The sequence below is a fragment of the Syngnathus acus genome, chromosome 19, assembly GCF_901709675.1.
Source record: "Syngnathus acus chromosome 19, fSynAcu1.2, whole genome shotgun sequence".
In the NCBI taxonomy this organism is placed as follows: domain Eukaryota; kingdom Metazoa; phylum Chordata; class Actinopteri; order Syngnathiformes; family Syngnathidae; genus Syngnathus; species Syngnathus acus.
Window position 1 is genome coordinate 3,771,589 of NC_051103.1, and position 16,792 is coordinate 3,788,380.

Consider the following 16,792-nt stretch of genomic DNA (forward strand, 5'->3'; position numbering starts at 1 on the left):
TTATTTTTCAGGGTGCACATTTCATTCATCAACAACAGCTTTGACGGTCGAGCTAGTGGTTCTGTCACTGGCTCAAATTTAATATATACCATAGGAAAATCTAGTGCCTGTGCAAGGATAGAAACTTGAATGTCTGGTTTCATATTACCAAAAGGTTTCAACTCCTCCCGGAGACGAGTACTGATAAATGGGGAGGTCTTCGTATGAGTGTGTGCCCATTCCATCCGTTCTACAAAAGCTTTTCTACAGTCCTGTGTCAATCCAGTGTGTGTGTGTGTGCGTGCAAGTGTAGGTGTGAGAAGACCCACTGAGAAGATTTTCTTCAAGTTAAAGAAAATATATTTTCATCATCGGGACATTGTTTCTGTGGATTTTTTGTTCCTTTTTTTTTCTGCATCATGGTTAAAGTGCAATAAAACAAAATACGCAAGAATCCAAAGTCTCCTTTTATTTGTTTCAAAATATATCAATTGAGGAATACAATATGAATGTATAGTAATCGCCAATTCCTTTCAATTTCCTGGTCATTTTTACAGTCAAATCAATGGAACTGACCAGGAAGCAAGCAGGCTGTAATTGACCAGCAGGTGGCGACAGCGTTGCGGCTGAAGACGATGTGTTCTGCAATGAGCGCAAGTTTGCCCATTGACTTTAATTTCCAGGTTTAATCGAAGCAGCTATCATAATAGGTCACCTGGTGGCGCTCGCGTGCATAGCGCCGTTGGACAAGCAGGAGAAGAAGGTTGCCATGGATTGGCGGACGTGACGTCAGGCCCTTAGGTAAATTGAAGACAGGTGTGCACGAAAGGAGATATTAAATACAGGTGAAGCAAAATGGCGTCCACCCGCGTGGCCACTTCGCAGGTAGGTCTGCACACGAGCAAATGTTTGTCGTTTGCTGCCGTTTGTCACTTCCGGTTTCCGCCCGTACGCGCCCTCTTTTGACAGCTGAGCTCCACTCCGCCGATTTTGGACCGCAAACTTGGATCGTCTTTGGACTCGAGGTAGGTTGCGTTTGGATAAGAAAATGTCGCGACTTTTGCACTTGCGTCGCTAATCTAAACTGCCGATGAGTAATTTTGAGGCCATTTGTTAGATGTTAATTGGCTTTATTCTGTCATAATGGCGCAGCTCCTGCTGCAGATACGATGCTGCAAGTATACACCGGATAAGAAAATGTCCCGGCTTATGCACTTGCATTGCCGATGAGGACGCGCTTTGGTTATGGGTGCAGCATGGAAAAGTTGACATGTGTGGATCATGTGACCAGGAGGGGGCAGTGTGGAGCTCTGGGACGCACTTTGGTTATGGGTGCACGACGGAAAGGTTGCAGGAGTGGACAGTGTTTGGGGGTCTGATGGTTGGACTTGATTAAGAGGTGCGTTGAGGTTGTGGCTTGTCTGGATCCAGAGCAGCGTTGTCTCGCGTGAGGATTGCCATTGATGGCGTATTTGGGGGAGGACGTGGTCACGTGGATGGACAAACAAAACTTTGACGTGGAGCCGAATGTCTAATTTTGCGGTATGACTTGTTGACTATTGTAAAGTTTTGTCTTTTTCTAACCTACTACTGTTCTACTTTCATTCTTTGTTCTCCCCTCGGTGTAGGGCGCCGTTGGAGCGAGCCGGTCCACGAGGTGCCGGAAACACAAACAAAACTGACGTGGAGCCGAATGTCCAATTTTGCAATAGGACTTGTAACATTTTGTCTTTTTCTAACTGTCGTACTTGAGTTCTGTGTTCTCCCCTAGGTGTAGGGCGGGGGGGACCAAGAGTAGCTAGCCGCTGTGATCAAGTAAGCAAGTGACCTCCAACTTGGGGTGCTCTTTGAGTTTCTGACATTGTTTGTGTTTCTGCAGATGGCGACCAGGATGCGACAAGATCTGATCAGAAGTGGACGGACCGCTGTGGCATCACTCTGAAGTATCCTGCAGCTGGCCGGGTTCTGAGGGAGTCCCTCTTGCCTGGAGGCGTCGACCTGCGCACCTTCAACGTGTGAAATGTAGTCATTTTTCTCTTTTTTTTTTAAATTCACACCAGTGGTGTCCAAACGTCTGTTTGAGGGCCTCATACTGAAACAAATTCCTAATTGTTTGACACAAATTCATTAAACACTCTAATCAATCACGACATTTTGTCAAGTGTTAAGATTTTGTGCTACTGCTACAAAACAGTGTTAATTTTGAAGGTCTTTCATGTAGTGTCTTGATAAATCTGACACAGCAAAAATTAGGATAAACTACTGTATGTTTGCTTCTGAAAATGAAATCAAGCGAGACTTTTGTGCTTGTGTCTTGCAAGGTGGAAGAGAAGCTGCACAAAACGAAGAGCCGGCGGACGGAGGCCACAAGACCCGGGATTGGCGAGCGGGGTGGGCGCAAAGGAAGAAATCACCCCAAAAAAGCAGTCGCCATGTGATGAAGAGGAGCCTGATGCATGGTTGGCCAGAGGTGACATGGCAATCAAATATGCAAGGTTGTGTACACACTTCTTTTTTTAATCTCATTTCCTTATTTGTCTGTCGCAGGGCTCGCTCACATGGCGTCGGAGGGACGGGAGCAGTTCCTTAATTCATTTTTTTTTTATAAGACATTTGGGCTTTTTTTTTTTTATTCCTTTCAATTTTACTGCAATAATTCAGACATTTTGATTTCTTCTACTTTCACATCTCCACACATATTACTCACATTTGTGATATAGGGCTTTCGGGTGTAATTTCAAGATAGAGATAGATAAATTTCAGATGATGCTCCTGTGGCTCTTGAGCCTTGCACACACGCCAACTGGCTGTTAAGATTCAAGAGTTTTTATTCGCCATGTTTGAGCGTGCCAAACAAGGAATTTGACTTCGGTAAATCACACCCTCTGTTCAACATTTAGGTGACTAACAACACTCAGGACACGTGAAATATGGCAAATATTCTCAAACATCCCCTGAGAATATTTGCCATTTTTAGTTCTTATTGGGAACAATATTTTCAAGCTCCATTACATACAGTCCAGTATATTGCACTATTATTTTATTTGAACCACAAACATGGCGCAAGTGTCAAGGAAGTAGCGCATTGCCCTTGTCACTGTCGCAACGGTAACACAAAAAGTCAAACAGGTGAGTTATGCAGTGAACCACTTGTCATTTATGACTGCTTGTTAAAGGATCATTTTCTTTCTCCCGTAGACTACATACATGTGTCTAAGGTGGGTGTGAGCCATCCGCATTTCAGCTCCTGTCCAAGCAAAAAAAGGAGGGGTTGCTGAAAAAGGTCCCGCTCATACCTCCAGCCCCCACACTCGGAAAAAGCCCTGGGCCACGCGGGCTTCTCGGAACGTCACGGTGAGAGCATTGATGGTGACGTCGGTGACCGTCACCTCCGCCGGGCTGCCGACGGGCCTCCACACGGTTTCGGTGATCTGAGCCTCTGTGAGCTCATCTTGCTCAATAGCTGGCCCCCACATGGTGGCCTTCCTCTGACCTACACAAGAAAAGTAAGAAGAAGAACCTTCAATAATTCCGTGTTGGGTGCGCTATGACGGATTTGACCTTGACATCCAACATCTGATCACAACAAGCCAACTAAGCATACTTGCACTCCTTTCTCGAGTATCCTCACTGTGCTCCTCCTCTTCCTCTTCAACAATATCATCTTCCGCCTCCTCTTCATCGTCCAAGCTTTTCCAATCCTCTTCTGCAGGACTCGCCGGCCTCGAGGTAAGACATCTCCGCTGTGGCCTCCTCTTGCTGTAACAGGGCGCCCTACTCCATGCAATGTACGATGGGTCCTCCTCCTCTTCGTCATCCTCTTCCTCCGCCTCCTCCTCCTCGTCCTGCTGCTGGAGTAGTGAGCGTGTCAGGGAGAGATGTAGGCGGGGTTTGGGCATGTCTGTGGTTTTGTGAGCGCTGCGGAGGTCCATACTATACACTGTGTTCTGAATCCGGATCGAGAAGAGACAATCATTAGCACCACTGACGTCCATTTCTCCATCTCAAACTACTAACGAGAAAACCCCATCACACATCACTACAAAAGATCCTTGGTTAATTAATAAATACAAGAAGAATTCTATTTCACCTGTAACAGAAGTTGTTTGGCCTTGGATCTTTTCCTCCTGTGACCCAGAGTTCGGTCTCGCTGCTCTCTGAGGAAAGACAAGCATACCATAAGTAGGTGAATACAGAAAAAAAACATCCATCCATTTTCAACAGCACTTATCCATTTAGGCTTGTCACAATAATTACTGTATTGACTTGTCAGAGAAACAATATCTAAAAAATCAATTAGAAAAGTCAAATGGATTTTGTCTGATAAAAGAAAGTGAACAATATCAACTTCACAAATGACCTAAATAGTTTCCATATAATCACATCATACTTCTCTTCATAGGATTGGACTAGACGCTGGTCCAGAATGTGTTCCTCAGGTTCCCATGTGCTGTACCTATTTAAAAAAAAAAAAAAAAAAAGTTGCTTTTTTTTTTTTTTTAGAAGTGCCATTTATGCTTGTCAATACACTACACAGCCACAAGGTAGCGCCAAAAACAACGATAAGAGCAAATTATCCCTATGTATGCCATCCTAGATTATAAATAATAAAAAAAAAGCACATTTCTTTACATATGTATTCACTGAACGTGATCCAAATGTTCCCACTCACTTTGGAGGCCATCCTTTCCATTTCAATAGGTACTCCACGTTGCCCTGCGGAGAACAAGAGCTTTTGAAAGCAGCCACAGACAAAGCACTTAAGACTTGTCTTGTCAGATTACTTCTCTATATGAATTTAAGCGCAATCGTCATCAGGCTTCCTGTTAACGGTGACGTCATCGCTTCTTCCAACTCCACATGCAAGGTTTGAGCTGCGTGATCATGAATGTTGCGTTACAAAAGTTGTTGCATGCAAAGAAAGTGTTATTTATTTTGGACGCGTGCGCTCGAAGTGTGTTTCGGTCTCTCGTTTGCCGCTTCAGGGAGCAGAAAAACGTTATGAAGGCAAATTAATTTAACCATTGCGAGGAGGGGGGGGGGGGGACTTATAGAAAAAACTTTATTTTGCTTTTTTAAATAAACAAGTTAGCCAAGACTCTTACATTCATAGTATTTATTAAGCATGTTTTGCCATTTTGCTTTTATTTACAATAAATGTCCCAATGACTTAGCAAGACAACTACAGGCCCTAAACAAACAAGGTTGGCCAGCTGTTTGCGTCCTCCTGAAAGTGGACATGTAAAAAGGAGCTGCGCAACAACACAACCCCATCACCAGTAAATTAGGTCGGATGTGATTCTCATGCTGTTGGAACATTTGATCACGACGTAATAGCATCAAGATGACACGGCAAATATGTGCGTCAACTGTTACCTTCCGAACTCTTTTCTTCATGATGGATTCCACGGCGAACACTTGCTCGCCGATAGCTGACAGCTCCATCAAGTGCGCACCTCGGACCTGCCAGGAAAAATAGTGGCGTCTTTGACGCTTTGAATGAAGCTACTGAAAGCTGCTGGCAGTGGCCCGCTTCATCCGCGGAGTAAAGGCACTTTCGGGCCCATTGAAACGCCAACAACTTGCCCACGCTGGACGTTTTTCGTTGGAAATACAAGCTGCGACACATCTGCACGCAGCACTGTGCAGCGCGACCGCGTCTCTTTCGGGAGCGCGCACTCTCTTGGCCGCGCGCGCCCCCCAGTGGTCAGAATATGAACGTGGCCTCCAAGACCACATCATTCGGTGCGCGGTTCAAAAAATGGATAGTTGGATGTTGTTTCTTTATTTTCACATTCCACCCATCCATTTTTTTTCCACATTTGACCCTCCAACCAGGCTGACAGGAGAAATTATCTGACAATAATACGTCTTTCGGAGCAATGGCCCATTTAATACACTCGCACTGCAGCTTTGACATAAAGTGCAATTATAAGCATTTGAAATTTATGCAGAAAACAAACCCAAAATAACAGTGATATTCATAGAATTTTCTTTAAAGTATAATATGAATTATGATATAAAAAAAAAACGTTTTGTGAGACATATGGCGTTGGATTTGGACAGCAAAACAATTACTGTACAAAAATCAAACTGTTGTAAATAAAAAAAATCCTTGGCAGCAACAAGTGAAGACATCATTGATGGATTGCAACTCAAAATTAGTGCTTTGGAATATATGTGTGAAATTGCCCACTCAGCATCCATGTAAACAAGTTAAGGCCAGTATGGTCCCAAAGACGATACTTTGAGCTGAATGATCTCAGAGCTACAATAGCGAATCTCTCGTAAGGCTCTTTTGAAAATAACACAATCACGTTTTTTGTTATTTTTTTACGAACACTCCCACCACATTGACAAAATGAAGGCAAACATTCAGATTCACTTCAGTATGGAAAATTGAAGTCATGAAATGACTTCCAAAAATCAACATTTTTTGTAGACACTCATACTATTTACTTGCTTGTCCTGAAGCTTTTAACCGTGTGACAAAAACAAATGTTAACCGACCGCCATTTTGAATGGTTAACGAAGGCTTCAAGCGACAACCGTGATGTTCCATACATCGCCGCTATCATAAAAAAAAGTGTATACACTTTGTGTATGAAACTGAAGAGTGCAAACATGATTGTGACATTTTAGGATTTCTGAAACGCTGTGACATTTTAAACAGCTTTTTAAACTGTATTGTAACTGCATTTTTTGAAGACTACAGCTTGAAGGGATGCGACAACGAGCCCAAATCTCCAGTAGAGACGATTTGATGGGTGTCGCATTGTTTTGTTGCCGGCTGAAAACTTTGGGTCTGCGCAGACTGCACGATCTGCTGGACTCACTGTCGTCTGTGGCACGTAATACAAAAAGGTGAGCTCAGACGGGACAAAGCAAACGAGGAGCGAGACGTCGTCACAAAGAAGGTGAAGGAGGGCACGCTTTGGTGAAAGCGAAAAGACCTCCTTTCCGCAAAAGGAGACACGACGACATTTTGAGAGTACTCACGAGACTTTGGACATGTGAATCCTAAAAAAAATATATATGTATAAACCAGCAGATCACAACAGACTGAAAAATAGTCAAGATATGTTGTATAAAAAGCAAGAAAAGCAGAAATTGAATAATATCTTCTTCAAAGTCAAGAACTACGAATGCTCCCTGGAAAGGTTTTTGCTTTCGTCATTGCTTTGCATCCGTCCAGCAATTGTGCATGTAAACAAGACCCCCGCCCCCAAAAGGGGTTAAAAAAAAATATCCACCAGTGAATAAATCTCAATCAAGCGCAAGGCCAAGCGTGGCTGTGATTGGCCGCCTTGTTCCTCAGCTGTCTGACCGCCACGTTTGCTGCGCCTCCACTTCCTCCGACACCACCAACAGGAGTTCACAGTTCTTCCCTCGCAGCTGTTGGCGGAGGAACTTCCTGGTTTGTGGTCAGTTTTACAAGAAAACACAACAGCCCGCCGTTAGGGGAAAAACAAGTCTCAGTCTACAGACATGGCACCAGTAAAGCTGACATGCAGCATGAACGCTGAAAGTTGCTGAATTGAATGGCTCAGTCTGGGAAAAAGAATCTGCTAAGCATTCCAACAAGGACCCAAAACAAATTTGGGACAGTGAGAAAGACTACAACAATGGAGAAAGAAGCCAAGAGGTAGAGATTATATATTATATTATAATACATTATAACATATTACATTATATGTTCATATATGATATTATAATCGTATTTCATTTTGTTATTATCGTTATCTATTTATGATAAAAACGGAACTATTTTCAATATGATTAAGTAGTGTTATAAAATTAGCATTAGCATAGTAACAATATTGCATAAGTAGTAGGGGTGTAACGATTCATCGATACACATCGATTAATCGATATAATGCTCTACGATTTGTTGGCATCGATGCTAAACGTAAACATCGATCTATATCGCCCGTTTTTGACCTCGGACATTAGACACGACTTTATTTTGAAATCCAGTTCATTGTTGCTTGCTGCCTCTTTCCGGGAGCAATGCTCGGCGTGTTGTGTTGTGAGCAGAGCAGGCACGTGAAAGGGGAGCCGACAACTACGCGGCTCCTGGGCTGGTGCTATGGCTAGTGTCCAAGAAGACGAGGAAATTCGCTCCCCTTTGGGCTTCAAGTCATTCGTTTGGAAGCACTTTGTAATTTCCTAAATAAAAAGTTTGCAGTACCTTGTTGATTTTGCGTATGAATTGTTAAAAATCAGGATATTGTTCTATATCGATCGTAGAGCACTATATCGTGATGTATCATGAATGAATCACAGCAGGCTTTAAGATATCGGCAAATATCGTATCGTGGTTCTTTGTATCGATATGATATCGTATCGTTACAAAACCCGCGATTTACACCCCTAGTTTGTAACCCTAACCTTGATTTAAAACCCTAGTCAGAAACCCTAACCCTAGCTTGAAACCCTAATTAGCAATGGCAAAACTCCTTGGAAACCCTGGTCGGAAACCCTAACCCTAGTTTTGAAAGCCTAGTTAGAAACCCTAATCTTAGAAACCCTAAAAGTAGTTTGAAGCCCTCGTTGGAAACCCTAACCTTAGCTTTAAAACCTAGTTTGTAACCCTAAGCTTGGTTTAAAACCCTAGTCGGAAACCCTACCCCTTGTTTGAAACTTTAATTAGCGATGGCAAAACTCCTTGGAAACCCTGGTCGGAAACCCTAACCCTAGTTTTGAAAGCCTAGTTAGAAACCCTGATCTTAGAAACCATAAAAGTAGTTTGAAACCCTCGTTGGAAACCCTAACCCTAGCATTAAAACCAAGTTTGTAACCCTAACCTTTGTTTAAAACCCTAGTCGGAAACCCTAACCCTAGTTTGAAACCCTAAATAGCAATGGCAAAACTCCTTGGAAACCCTGGTCGGAAACCCTAACCCTCGTTTTGAAAGCCTAGTTAGAAACCCTAATCTTAGAAACCCTAAAAGTAGTTTGAAACCCTCGTTGGAAACCCTAACCCTAGCTTTAAAACCTAGTTTGAAACCCTAACCTTGGTTTAAAACCCTAGTCGGAAACCCTGAGCCTAGTTTGAAACCCTAATTAGCGATGGCAAAACTCCTTGGAAACCCTAGTCGGAAACCCTAACCCTAGTTTTGAAAGCCTAGTTAGAAACCCTAACTCTAACCCTAACCCTAACTCTAACCCTAATTCTAACCCTAACCCTAACCCTAGTTTTGAAAGCCTAGTTAGAAACCCTAACCCCAACCCTAATCCTAACCCTAACCCTAACTTTGGAAACCCTAGTCGAAAACCCTAACCCTAGTTTTGAAAGCCTAGTTAGAAACCCCAATCTTAGAAACCCTAAAAGTAGTTTGAAACCCTCGTTGGAAACCCTAACCCTAGCTTTAAAACCTAGTTTGAAACCCTAACCTTGGTTTAAAACCCTAGTCGGAAACCCTGAGCCTAGTTTGAAACCCTAATTAGCGATGGCAAAACTCCTTGGAAACCCTAGTCGGAAACCCTAACCCTAGTTTTGAAAGCCTAGTTAGAAACCCTAACCCTAACCCTAACTCTAGTTTTGAAAGCCTAGTTAGTAACCCTAACCCTAACCCTAACTCTAACCCTAACCCTAACCCTAACTCTAACTCTAACTCTAATCCTAATCCTAATCCTAACCCTAACTCTAAATCTAACCCTAACCCTAACCCTAACCCTAGTTTTGAAAGCCTAGTTAGAAACCCTAACCCCAACCCTAATCCTAACCCTAATTTTGGAAACCCTAGTCGAAAACCCTAACCCTAGTTTTGAAAGCCTAGTTAGAAACCCTAATCTTAGAAACCCTAAAAGTAGTTTGAAAGCCTCGTTGGAAACCTTAAGCCTAGCTTTAAAACCTAGTTTGTAACCCTAACCTTGGTTTAAAACCCTAGTCGGAAACCCTAACCCTAGTTTGAAACCCTAATTAGCAATGGCAAAACTCCTTGGAAACCCTAGTCGGAAACCCTAACCCTAGTTTTGAAAGCCTAGTTAGAAACCCTAACTCTAACTCTAACCCTAACCCTAACTCTAACTCTAACCCTAATTCTAACCCTAACCCTAACCCTAGTTTTGAAAGCCTAGTTAGAAACCCTAACCCCAACCCTAATCCTAACCCTAACCCTAACTTTGGAAACCCTAGTCGAAAACCCTAACCCTAGTTTTGAAAGCCTAGTTAGAAACCCCAATCTTAGAAACCCTAAAAGTAGTTTGAAACCCTCGTTGGAAACCCTAACCCTAGCTTTAAAACCTAGTTTGAAACCCTAACCTTGGTTTAAAACCCTAGTCGGAAACCCTGAGCCTAGTTTGAAACCCTAATTAGCGATGGCAAAACTCCTTGGAAACCCTAGTCGGAAACCCTAACCCTAGTTTTGAAAGCCTAGTTAGAAACCCTAACCCTAACCCTAGTTTTGAAAGCCTAGTTAGTAACCCTAACCCTAACTCTAACCCTAACCCTAACCCTAACCCTAACCCTAACCCTAACCCTAACCCTAACTCTAACTCTAACTCTAACTCTAACTCTAACTCTAATCCTAATCCTAATCCTAATCCTAACCCTAACCCTAACCCTAACTCTAAATCTAACCCTAACCCTAACCCTAGTTTTGAAAGCCTAGTTAGAAACCCTAACCCCAACCCTAATCCTAACCCTAATTTTGGAAACCCTAGTCGAAAACCCTAACCCTAGTTTTGAAAGCCTAGTTAGAAACCCTAATCTTAGAAACCCTAAAAGTAGTTTGAAAGCCTCGTTGGAAACCTTAAGCCTAGCTTTAAAACCTAGTTTGTAACCCTAACCTTGGTTTAAAACCCTAGTCGGAAACCCTAACCCTAGTTTGAAACCCTAATTAGCAATGGCAAAACTCCTTGGAAACCCTGGTCGGAAACCCTAACCCTAGTTTTGAAAGCCTAGTTAGAAACCCTATTCTTAGAAACCCTAAAAGTAGTTTGAAACTAGGGGTGTAACGATTCATCGATACACATCGATTAATCGATATAATGCTCTACGATTTGTTGGCATCGATGCTAAACGTAAACATCGCTCTATATCGCCCGTTTTTGACCTCGGACATTAGACGCGACTTTATTTTGAAATCCAGTTCATTGTTGCTTGCTTCCTCTTTCCGGGAGCAGTGCGCGGCGTGTTGTGTTGTGAGCAGAGCAGGCACGTGAAAGGGGAGCCGACAACTACGCGGCTCCTGGGCTGGTGCTATGGCTAGTGTCCAAGAAGACGAGGAAATTCGCTCCCCTTTGGGCTTCAAGTCATTCGTTTGGAAGCACTTTGTAATTTCCTAAATAAAGAGTTTGCAGTACCTTGTTGATTTTGCGTATGAATTGTTATAAATCAGGATATTGTTCTATATCGATCGTAGAGCACTATATCGTGATGTATCGTGAATGAATCACAGCAGGCTTTAAGATATCGGCAAATATCGTATCGTGATCCTTTGTATCGATATATCGTATCGTTAAAAAACCCGAGATTTACACCCCTAATAAGTAGCATGACATCCCAGGCGAGACTCACCTGAGCTCATCTGGACTGCCGATGGGTTGAGGGCCACGCAGCTTGGAGTCCAGGTTGTAGTAGACCCCCGCCACCTCTCGGACCCCGATCCAGTGCTGGCGTTTGAGCGGCAGCTGCAGAGGTCCCCAGCGCAAATTGGACGGAACGTTGAGAATGAAGCCCGTCACGTTGGACAGCTCGATGGTGCCGACGTCCCTGGATGGATAAAAGACGACATTTGTATGCGTTTGTTCTTTTTTGAGTTCAGTTTTGGTGAAAGCACACTGCTAATCGATCTTGTTATTGAAGTAAACATGTCAAACTGAAGATGTACCTAAAATTTTGCACATTCGACTGATTTGTTATCGTGGCTGTGTTGAAACAATGAACCACCACTCGGTTAATAATTGAACACAAAAACAATACTGCTTTTCTGATAAGGTTTTAAAAAAAAAAAAAAAAAAAAAAACACACAGTGACTAAGCGGTAAGTAACATTGCGTGCAGTCATGTGACTGCATTTGATTGGTGACATGGACTCAAATGTCACTTGCGGTTCTGTTGGATTGAAAAGTCATGTGATAGTGCTGGTGGCAGATATTTCTCTGGCAAAACAAATGGATTAGTAGAAATACAAGTTAAAAAGCAAATAAAAATGGCTATTTTCTTCTAAATAAAAATACTCATGTAAGAATTATGCCGCATGAAAAATAAAACCATCTTTATTGTATTTCCAAATTTGTATCGAGTCTGTCAGTGCAATGCCATGTTGGTATCTTTTTCCACGTTTCCCTCAATTGCCGCTTTACCCACCTCCTTTTATCCCACCAAACTGCCTCGAAGCCCCGCGTCTGCAAAGCGGCCATGATGACATTCACGTCGTAGTTCCCGTTTCCCAGCATGCTCTTTTTGTGAGGTGTCACCAGAGTGCTGGGGGAAAGCCTAAGCGTGATACAAGAGAGGATCATTGTCGTACTGAGGACAATCAGAATTAACAAATGTTCCCGCACCTCTGGTAGATCTCCTGCAAGGTGTCCCTGCTGAAGGCTGACCCATCCTGGAAGACGTTATTGAGAGCGTGCAAGGCACACAGCTCCCGCCGCTGCTTCTCGTGGTAGATCGCCGGACGCCTCGCCGATGCTCGAGGAAGCTGCGGTGTCATGAGCATGCAAGTGAAGGTGGGTATATCCTGTTGCGGCTCCCTGCCCTTGTGTTCCTCCGCTCTCGCCGGCCCACTTCCACATTTCTGCTTGCTGACCTTCCAGGGCATGCAACCCAGCTCCTGAAGGCCACCCTTGCTTTTCTCCTTCCACTCACCACCTGGATACGGCGTGCTGCCCATCCCACGTCGTTCACCACGCGCCTTCGGGTAGCTACATCTGCATCATGACAACTATCGCCATGGTAACCACTCGGTCGCCTGTACGAGAAGAGCTTTTGTGTTTCTGGTTGATTGAAAGCGAGGTGAGCGTTCACGGTTTTGTTGCGATACAAAGTCTGTCTTGGGTGGTAAATTTGGAAGGCATGGGAAATTGTGGAACTAAAATAGGAATTTTCCCCAAAACTGACGATTATGCCTTCTTCACAGTGACGACTGTCTCCATCCTTGATATGAATTTGCATTGATTGCTTCTTTCAGATTATAATTTTTTTGGTCCTTTGCTCCATCACCACGCTGCCAAACATCCAATGTTAATCTGGGAAGCAAAGAAAAATTGTTTAAATTAGCAACAGTTTACGATTTAAATGAAACCCGCAAATCTCGATGTGGCCAAGCATGACAACAAACAACCTCAGCAGCTTTGGAGGAAGCTTGCTCGGTTAGCTAGCAACAACACAAAACGCCTCGCAAATAAAGCCCACACATGAACTGCTAATATACCTCCAAAACATACACGTCCAGATTGAAGCAAAACCGCAGCAGTGACAGAGTGGACTGTCTTGTGCCTGCGCGACGTGACAGTGTTGTCTTGAGCAAACAACCTCTGGCGCCTCCTCTTTTTTCTTCTTTTTTTACGTTTGCTAACTTCTATTTCGAGCGGGGACAACTTACCGTATCTTTCGTGAGAGTCCCCCGGCCGACTGTCAAAACACAGCTTTGAGGGTTAAAAGCGGACTCTTGGTTTTCCTCGCGACAGTTGTCTCCTTTGTCTTTTGTCACTTTTCACCAAGTGGCTCTTCTGTGGCTGCGTCTGTGGGCGCGCATGCGCACTGGCCTCACTCTGGCTCCATGTTGCCGTGACTGCGTGCGTCACTCAGCCGAGGGAGGAAAGAAAAGTGAGCGAGCAGGGCCGAACCACACCTTTTCCACCTTATTGTTTCAATGTTGTGACTCGATCAAAGTCGTTATGTACGTTTTTGTTCTGTATTTACAGTGCATCAAAAAAATATTAGAACAGAAGGCCCATAATCCATTTCTTAAATCATACACTTTCAGGAATTTCATTAATCATTCTGTTTGGGTTCAGGCATTTTTGGATGAGGTTTCCATACCCTTGCTGGGAATTAAAATGACCATCACTGGGGACTTTCCACAAGTCCTGCCTGGTAAAGGCATCATCAGTAGGCAAAGTAAATGGCATTTCAGCTGTCTTTCCACAAGACCAACTCCAAGCCTTCTCTCGTTTCCCATTGCACACACAGCACAGGCTCTGTATAGCTAATCATCATAGCAATGTGGTGTGAATCTGTTGGAATGTAATCTCCAACATGACACATCTTTACCACTCTCCGTCACCCCGACCAGCTCTAAAGACAATGTCATACAAGGAGGAAAAATAAGGTCGCAGAAGCTGTGCATTTTGTGGGAATAACTTCTTGTAGATCATTTTAAATTGCAGGTCACTGAAAATGCATTCATCATCTGCAATTTGATTTGAAAATTGATTTCTTTTTTTAAGATGTCACGGCAGAGATCATGTCAGCCAGCAGCTCCTCCCTGACACGTTCCTCCCTCCTCTGCCACTCATGGACAAAATGTCCCCTGAGCCCCTTCAGCTCGAGGACACGCCCCACCAGCATCCTGCGCGTCACCTTCTGTTCTTCCGGAGACCGATCCGGCCTAGTGTCCAGCAACTCAGGCCTCTGACCACACACCGACGTCAGTTTGTTCACGCCGCCGGCATCCGTACCCAGCAGGTGCTCCAAAGTGTGCCCTCGACCCAAGCGGTCGGCGTGGGTTAGCACCGGGATGATGTGCCCTCGGATGCTCTCTCCAAACAGTTCCAGTGTAGCTTGGATGGCTTGCATCGCCTCTTGTTGCCTCACGTTGCTGGAGCGTGGTGCCTGCATCACCAGCAGGATGGCGTGAGGACCAGGACTTGCCAGCTGGATGCTCCTCAGAGCTTCCTTGACTCGAGTAACTCTCTCCAAAGACTCACTCAATAGATCCGGCGTGTCGATCACAGTGAGTTCCCTACCGTCCACTATGGCTCTTCTTATGGTGCTCTCTGTGAGAGGTTCATCTGGTTCTTCTGCCCAGCTGTCCAACAAAGTGTTTACCACAGATGTGCGTCCCCCACCAGCAGGGCCCACTACGATCAGTCTGAGGCCTGCTTTTAAGGGACTCGACAGGTTCAGTCTTATGGTCTCATTCGCCATATACCCTTCACTGGACCCTGTATTGTTTTAAAAGAATAATAAAACAAAGAAATAATGTTTGGGGAGTATAATGACTGGATCTTTAAGGGGCGGGGCCTCGTGAGTGACAACAGAAATTGTACTATTTTTGCATTTATGTATAGATTGATTCACTGTTCTATACGCAAGAAAACATGAAAAACCTTCTTTCCTCTACAATAGCACCATCTGCTGGATTTAAAGGGGCACTGAGCCCACCTGCCTCTGCTGCCAAAATTGCCATTTGTTTGAAATGTGATAAAAATATGGCGTTATTCTATTACATGTAGATAAAGCAGAAAAGTCAGGTTACAAAGAACGCACCTGCGAGGAAGGGAATCACCCAATGGAATTTGACAGCCAATCCTGAAGAAGGGATTTATGGACACATTATTTTGGTTATTACATATTGTGAATCTTTGCCAGGAGCACACACACACACACAAAAAAATCAAATGCTTTTTTTTTTATATGCAATTACAATGACTTGGTGCTGAGATTGTTCGAAAAGAGCAAACATTACACAAGACATTCAAATGATTTCCAAAATTACAATGAAATAAAAAGAAATAACGAAGAGTGACTACCTTTGATAAACTTCCAAATACGAGACAGCCATTTGCACAGACTCTGGATTCCTACAAGACAAAACGTAGAAGACACGTTGTTTATGTTGTTGTTTGCCAAAATGTTAGAGATCTGTTTTACCTCGGAGGGTCCCAACAACGCGGCTCACCCATCCCCAAAGAGCTGACAGACCTGAGCAACAGACACGAGTGACGTAATGGCCCTTCGCAGCTCTCATGGCATGCACACTCTGAATGTGGTAAGGGTGCAACAGCTTAAACAAACTCACCAGTTATAGAGCAGAAGAAACGAATCGGCCATCGGATGATCGCGGGAAGGGCTGCGGAAGACAGACAATTGCTACAACTTGCAAAGAAAAAACAAATCGTGTTTTTACAGAAGCATCCAAATTTCCAATCAATACATTGATTACTGCAAATCTATTGAGGTTCTCAACAATTTTGAGATTTCTATTTGTGTGGTGATTAAAATGGCGATTCATTTCAATCTTTGTGTCTTTCTAAAGAAGCTAATGTGACTGACTCTGTGAGAATCTGTACAGAAGATACCCCACCACGGTGTAAGCTCCCATCTGGGCATTGCTGCCGCTCAGCCACCAGTCTAAAAAAAAATAAAAATACAAGAAAATTAAGCACATCCATTTTTCTTTTAAATGGAGCATTTGAAGCTATTTTCGCTAAGAATAACCAATTTTACATTTTGACTTCCTGTAGAACAGGTGTCCCAATACATTTGTTCACATTGACAATGCCATACAATATTAGCGTCTTACCATTAGCCGCATCTTCGGCATTGTTGGTTTCGCATTTACATTCCATTTCTCAAGCATACAAGTTGAGTCTACGAAAAAACACAGCCATTGTGAAGTTAAACATTCATTTGAAAAGGTTAAGAAAACAATTGTTTGCTTTACCTAAAAAAAAAAAGACTGACCTCCTTCTCCTTTTAGCGAGTTAAACTTTGATCACACTTTGACTGTGATGTCTTCTTTGTGTGCGAAGGCCTGCCCCCAAGAACACACGCACACACACACACTTACGCTGCTCATGTTAATCTATTGTGCAGTCAAACGGCGGTATGCTGCTCACACTGCGGGATTTCTTTCA

General features: G+C 43.6%; 2 protein-coding genes across 10 annotated transcripts; both read right to left on the bottom strand.

Moving 5' to 3' along the window:
- Window positions 1-2,997: 2,997 nt before the first annotated feature.
- cbx7b (chromobox homolog 7b) lies at window positions 2,998-5,723 on the bottom strand. Of its 3 annotated transcripts, none has more exons than XM_037277960.1 (6): window positions 5,356-5,723; window positions 4,652-4,695; window positions 4,370-4,435; window positions 4,070-4,136; window positions 3,611-3,926; window positions 2,998-3,472 (listed from the first exon to the last, which is right to left on the bottom strand). In XM_037277960.1, the coding sequence occupies exons 1-6, from the start codon at window positions 5,422-5,424 to the stop codon at window positions 3,270-3,272; spliced, it is 765 nt and encodes a 254-aa protein (XP_037133855.1). In that variant the 5' UTR covers window positions 5,425-5,723; the 3' UTR covers window positions 2,998-3,269. The 3 variants fall into 3 exon arrangements, with proteins under 3 accessions (XP_037133855.1, XP_037133854.1, XP_037133853.1); XM_037277959.1 differs by having other exon boundaries at window positions 3,590-3,926; window positions 5,356-5,686; XM_037277958.1 differs by having other exon boundaries at window positions 3,584-3,926; window positions 5,356-5,675.
- A 726-nt stretch (window positions 5,724-6,449) lies between these two features.
- Window positions 6,450-16,754, bottom strand: josd1 (Josephin domain containing 1). 7 transcript variants are annotated; one of them, XR_005101081.1, is made up of 9 exons: window positions 16,623-16,754; window positions 16,459-16,526; window positions 16,209-16,286; window positions 15,955-16,005; window positions 15,807-15,857; window positions 15,686-15,736; window positions 15,423-15,464; window positions 13,534-15,097; window positions 13,134-13,177 (listed from the first exon to the last, which is right to left on the bottom strand). XR_005101081.1 is itself a non-coding variant. In XM_037277928.1 (5 exons), exons 2-5 carry the CDS (start codon window positions 12,820-12,822, stop codon window positions 7,294-7,296), a joined length of 756 nt encoding a protein of 251 aa, XP_037133823.1. In that variant the 5' UTR covers window positions 12,823-13,177; window positions 13,534-14,375; the 3' UTR covers window positions 6,450-7,293. The 7 variants fall into 7 exon arrangements, 3 of the variants coding, with proteins under 3 accessions (XP_037133823.1, XP_037133824.1, XP_037133825.1); XR_005101080.1 differs by having other exon boundaries at window positions 16,620-16,754; XR_005101082.1 differs by having other exon boundaries at window positions 16,600-16,754.
- Window positions 16,755-16,792: the final 38 nt, after the last annotated feature.

Coding starts and splice junctions, on each gene's coding strand:
- cbx7b (XM_037277958.1), bottom strand. CDS start 5,424: ATGGAGCTGTCAGCTATCGGCGAGCAAGTGTTCGCCGTGGAATCCATC. Junction 4,696..5,355: donor TGAAGAAAAGAGTTCGGAAG/GTAACAGTTGAC, acceptor TGTTCTCCGCAG/GGCAACGTGGAGTACCTATT. Junction 4,137..4,369: donor GTCCAATCCTATGAAGAGAA/GTATGATGTGAT, acceptor GTCTTTCCTCAG/AGAGCAGCGAGACCGAACTC.
- josd1 (XM_037277928.1), bottom strand. CDS start 12,822: ATGGGCAGCACGCCGTATCCAGGTGGTGAGTGGAAGGAGAAAAGCAAG. Junction 11,698..12,293: donor GTTTGGTGGGATAAAAGGAG/GTGGGTAAAGCG, acceptor TTATCCATCCAG/GGACGTCGGCACCATCGAGC. Junction 7,394..11,502: donor GGCAGTCCAGATGAGCTCAG/GTGAGTCTCGCC, acceptor ACCACAAACCAG/GAAGTTCCTCCGCCAACAGC.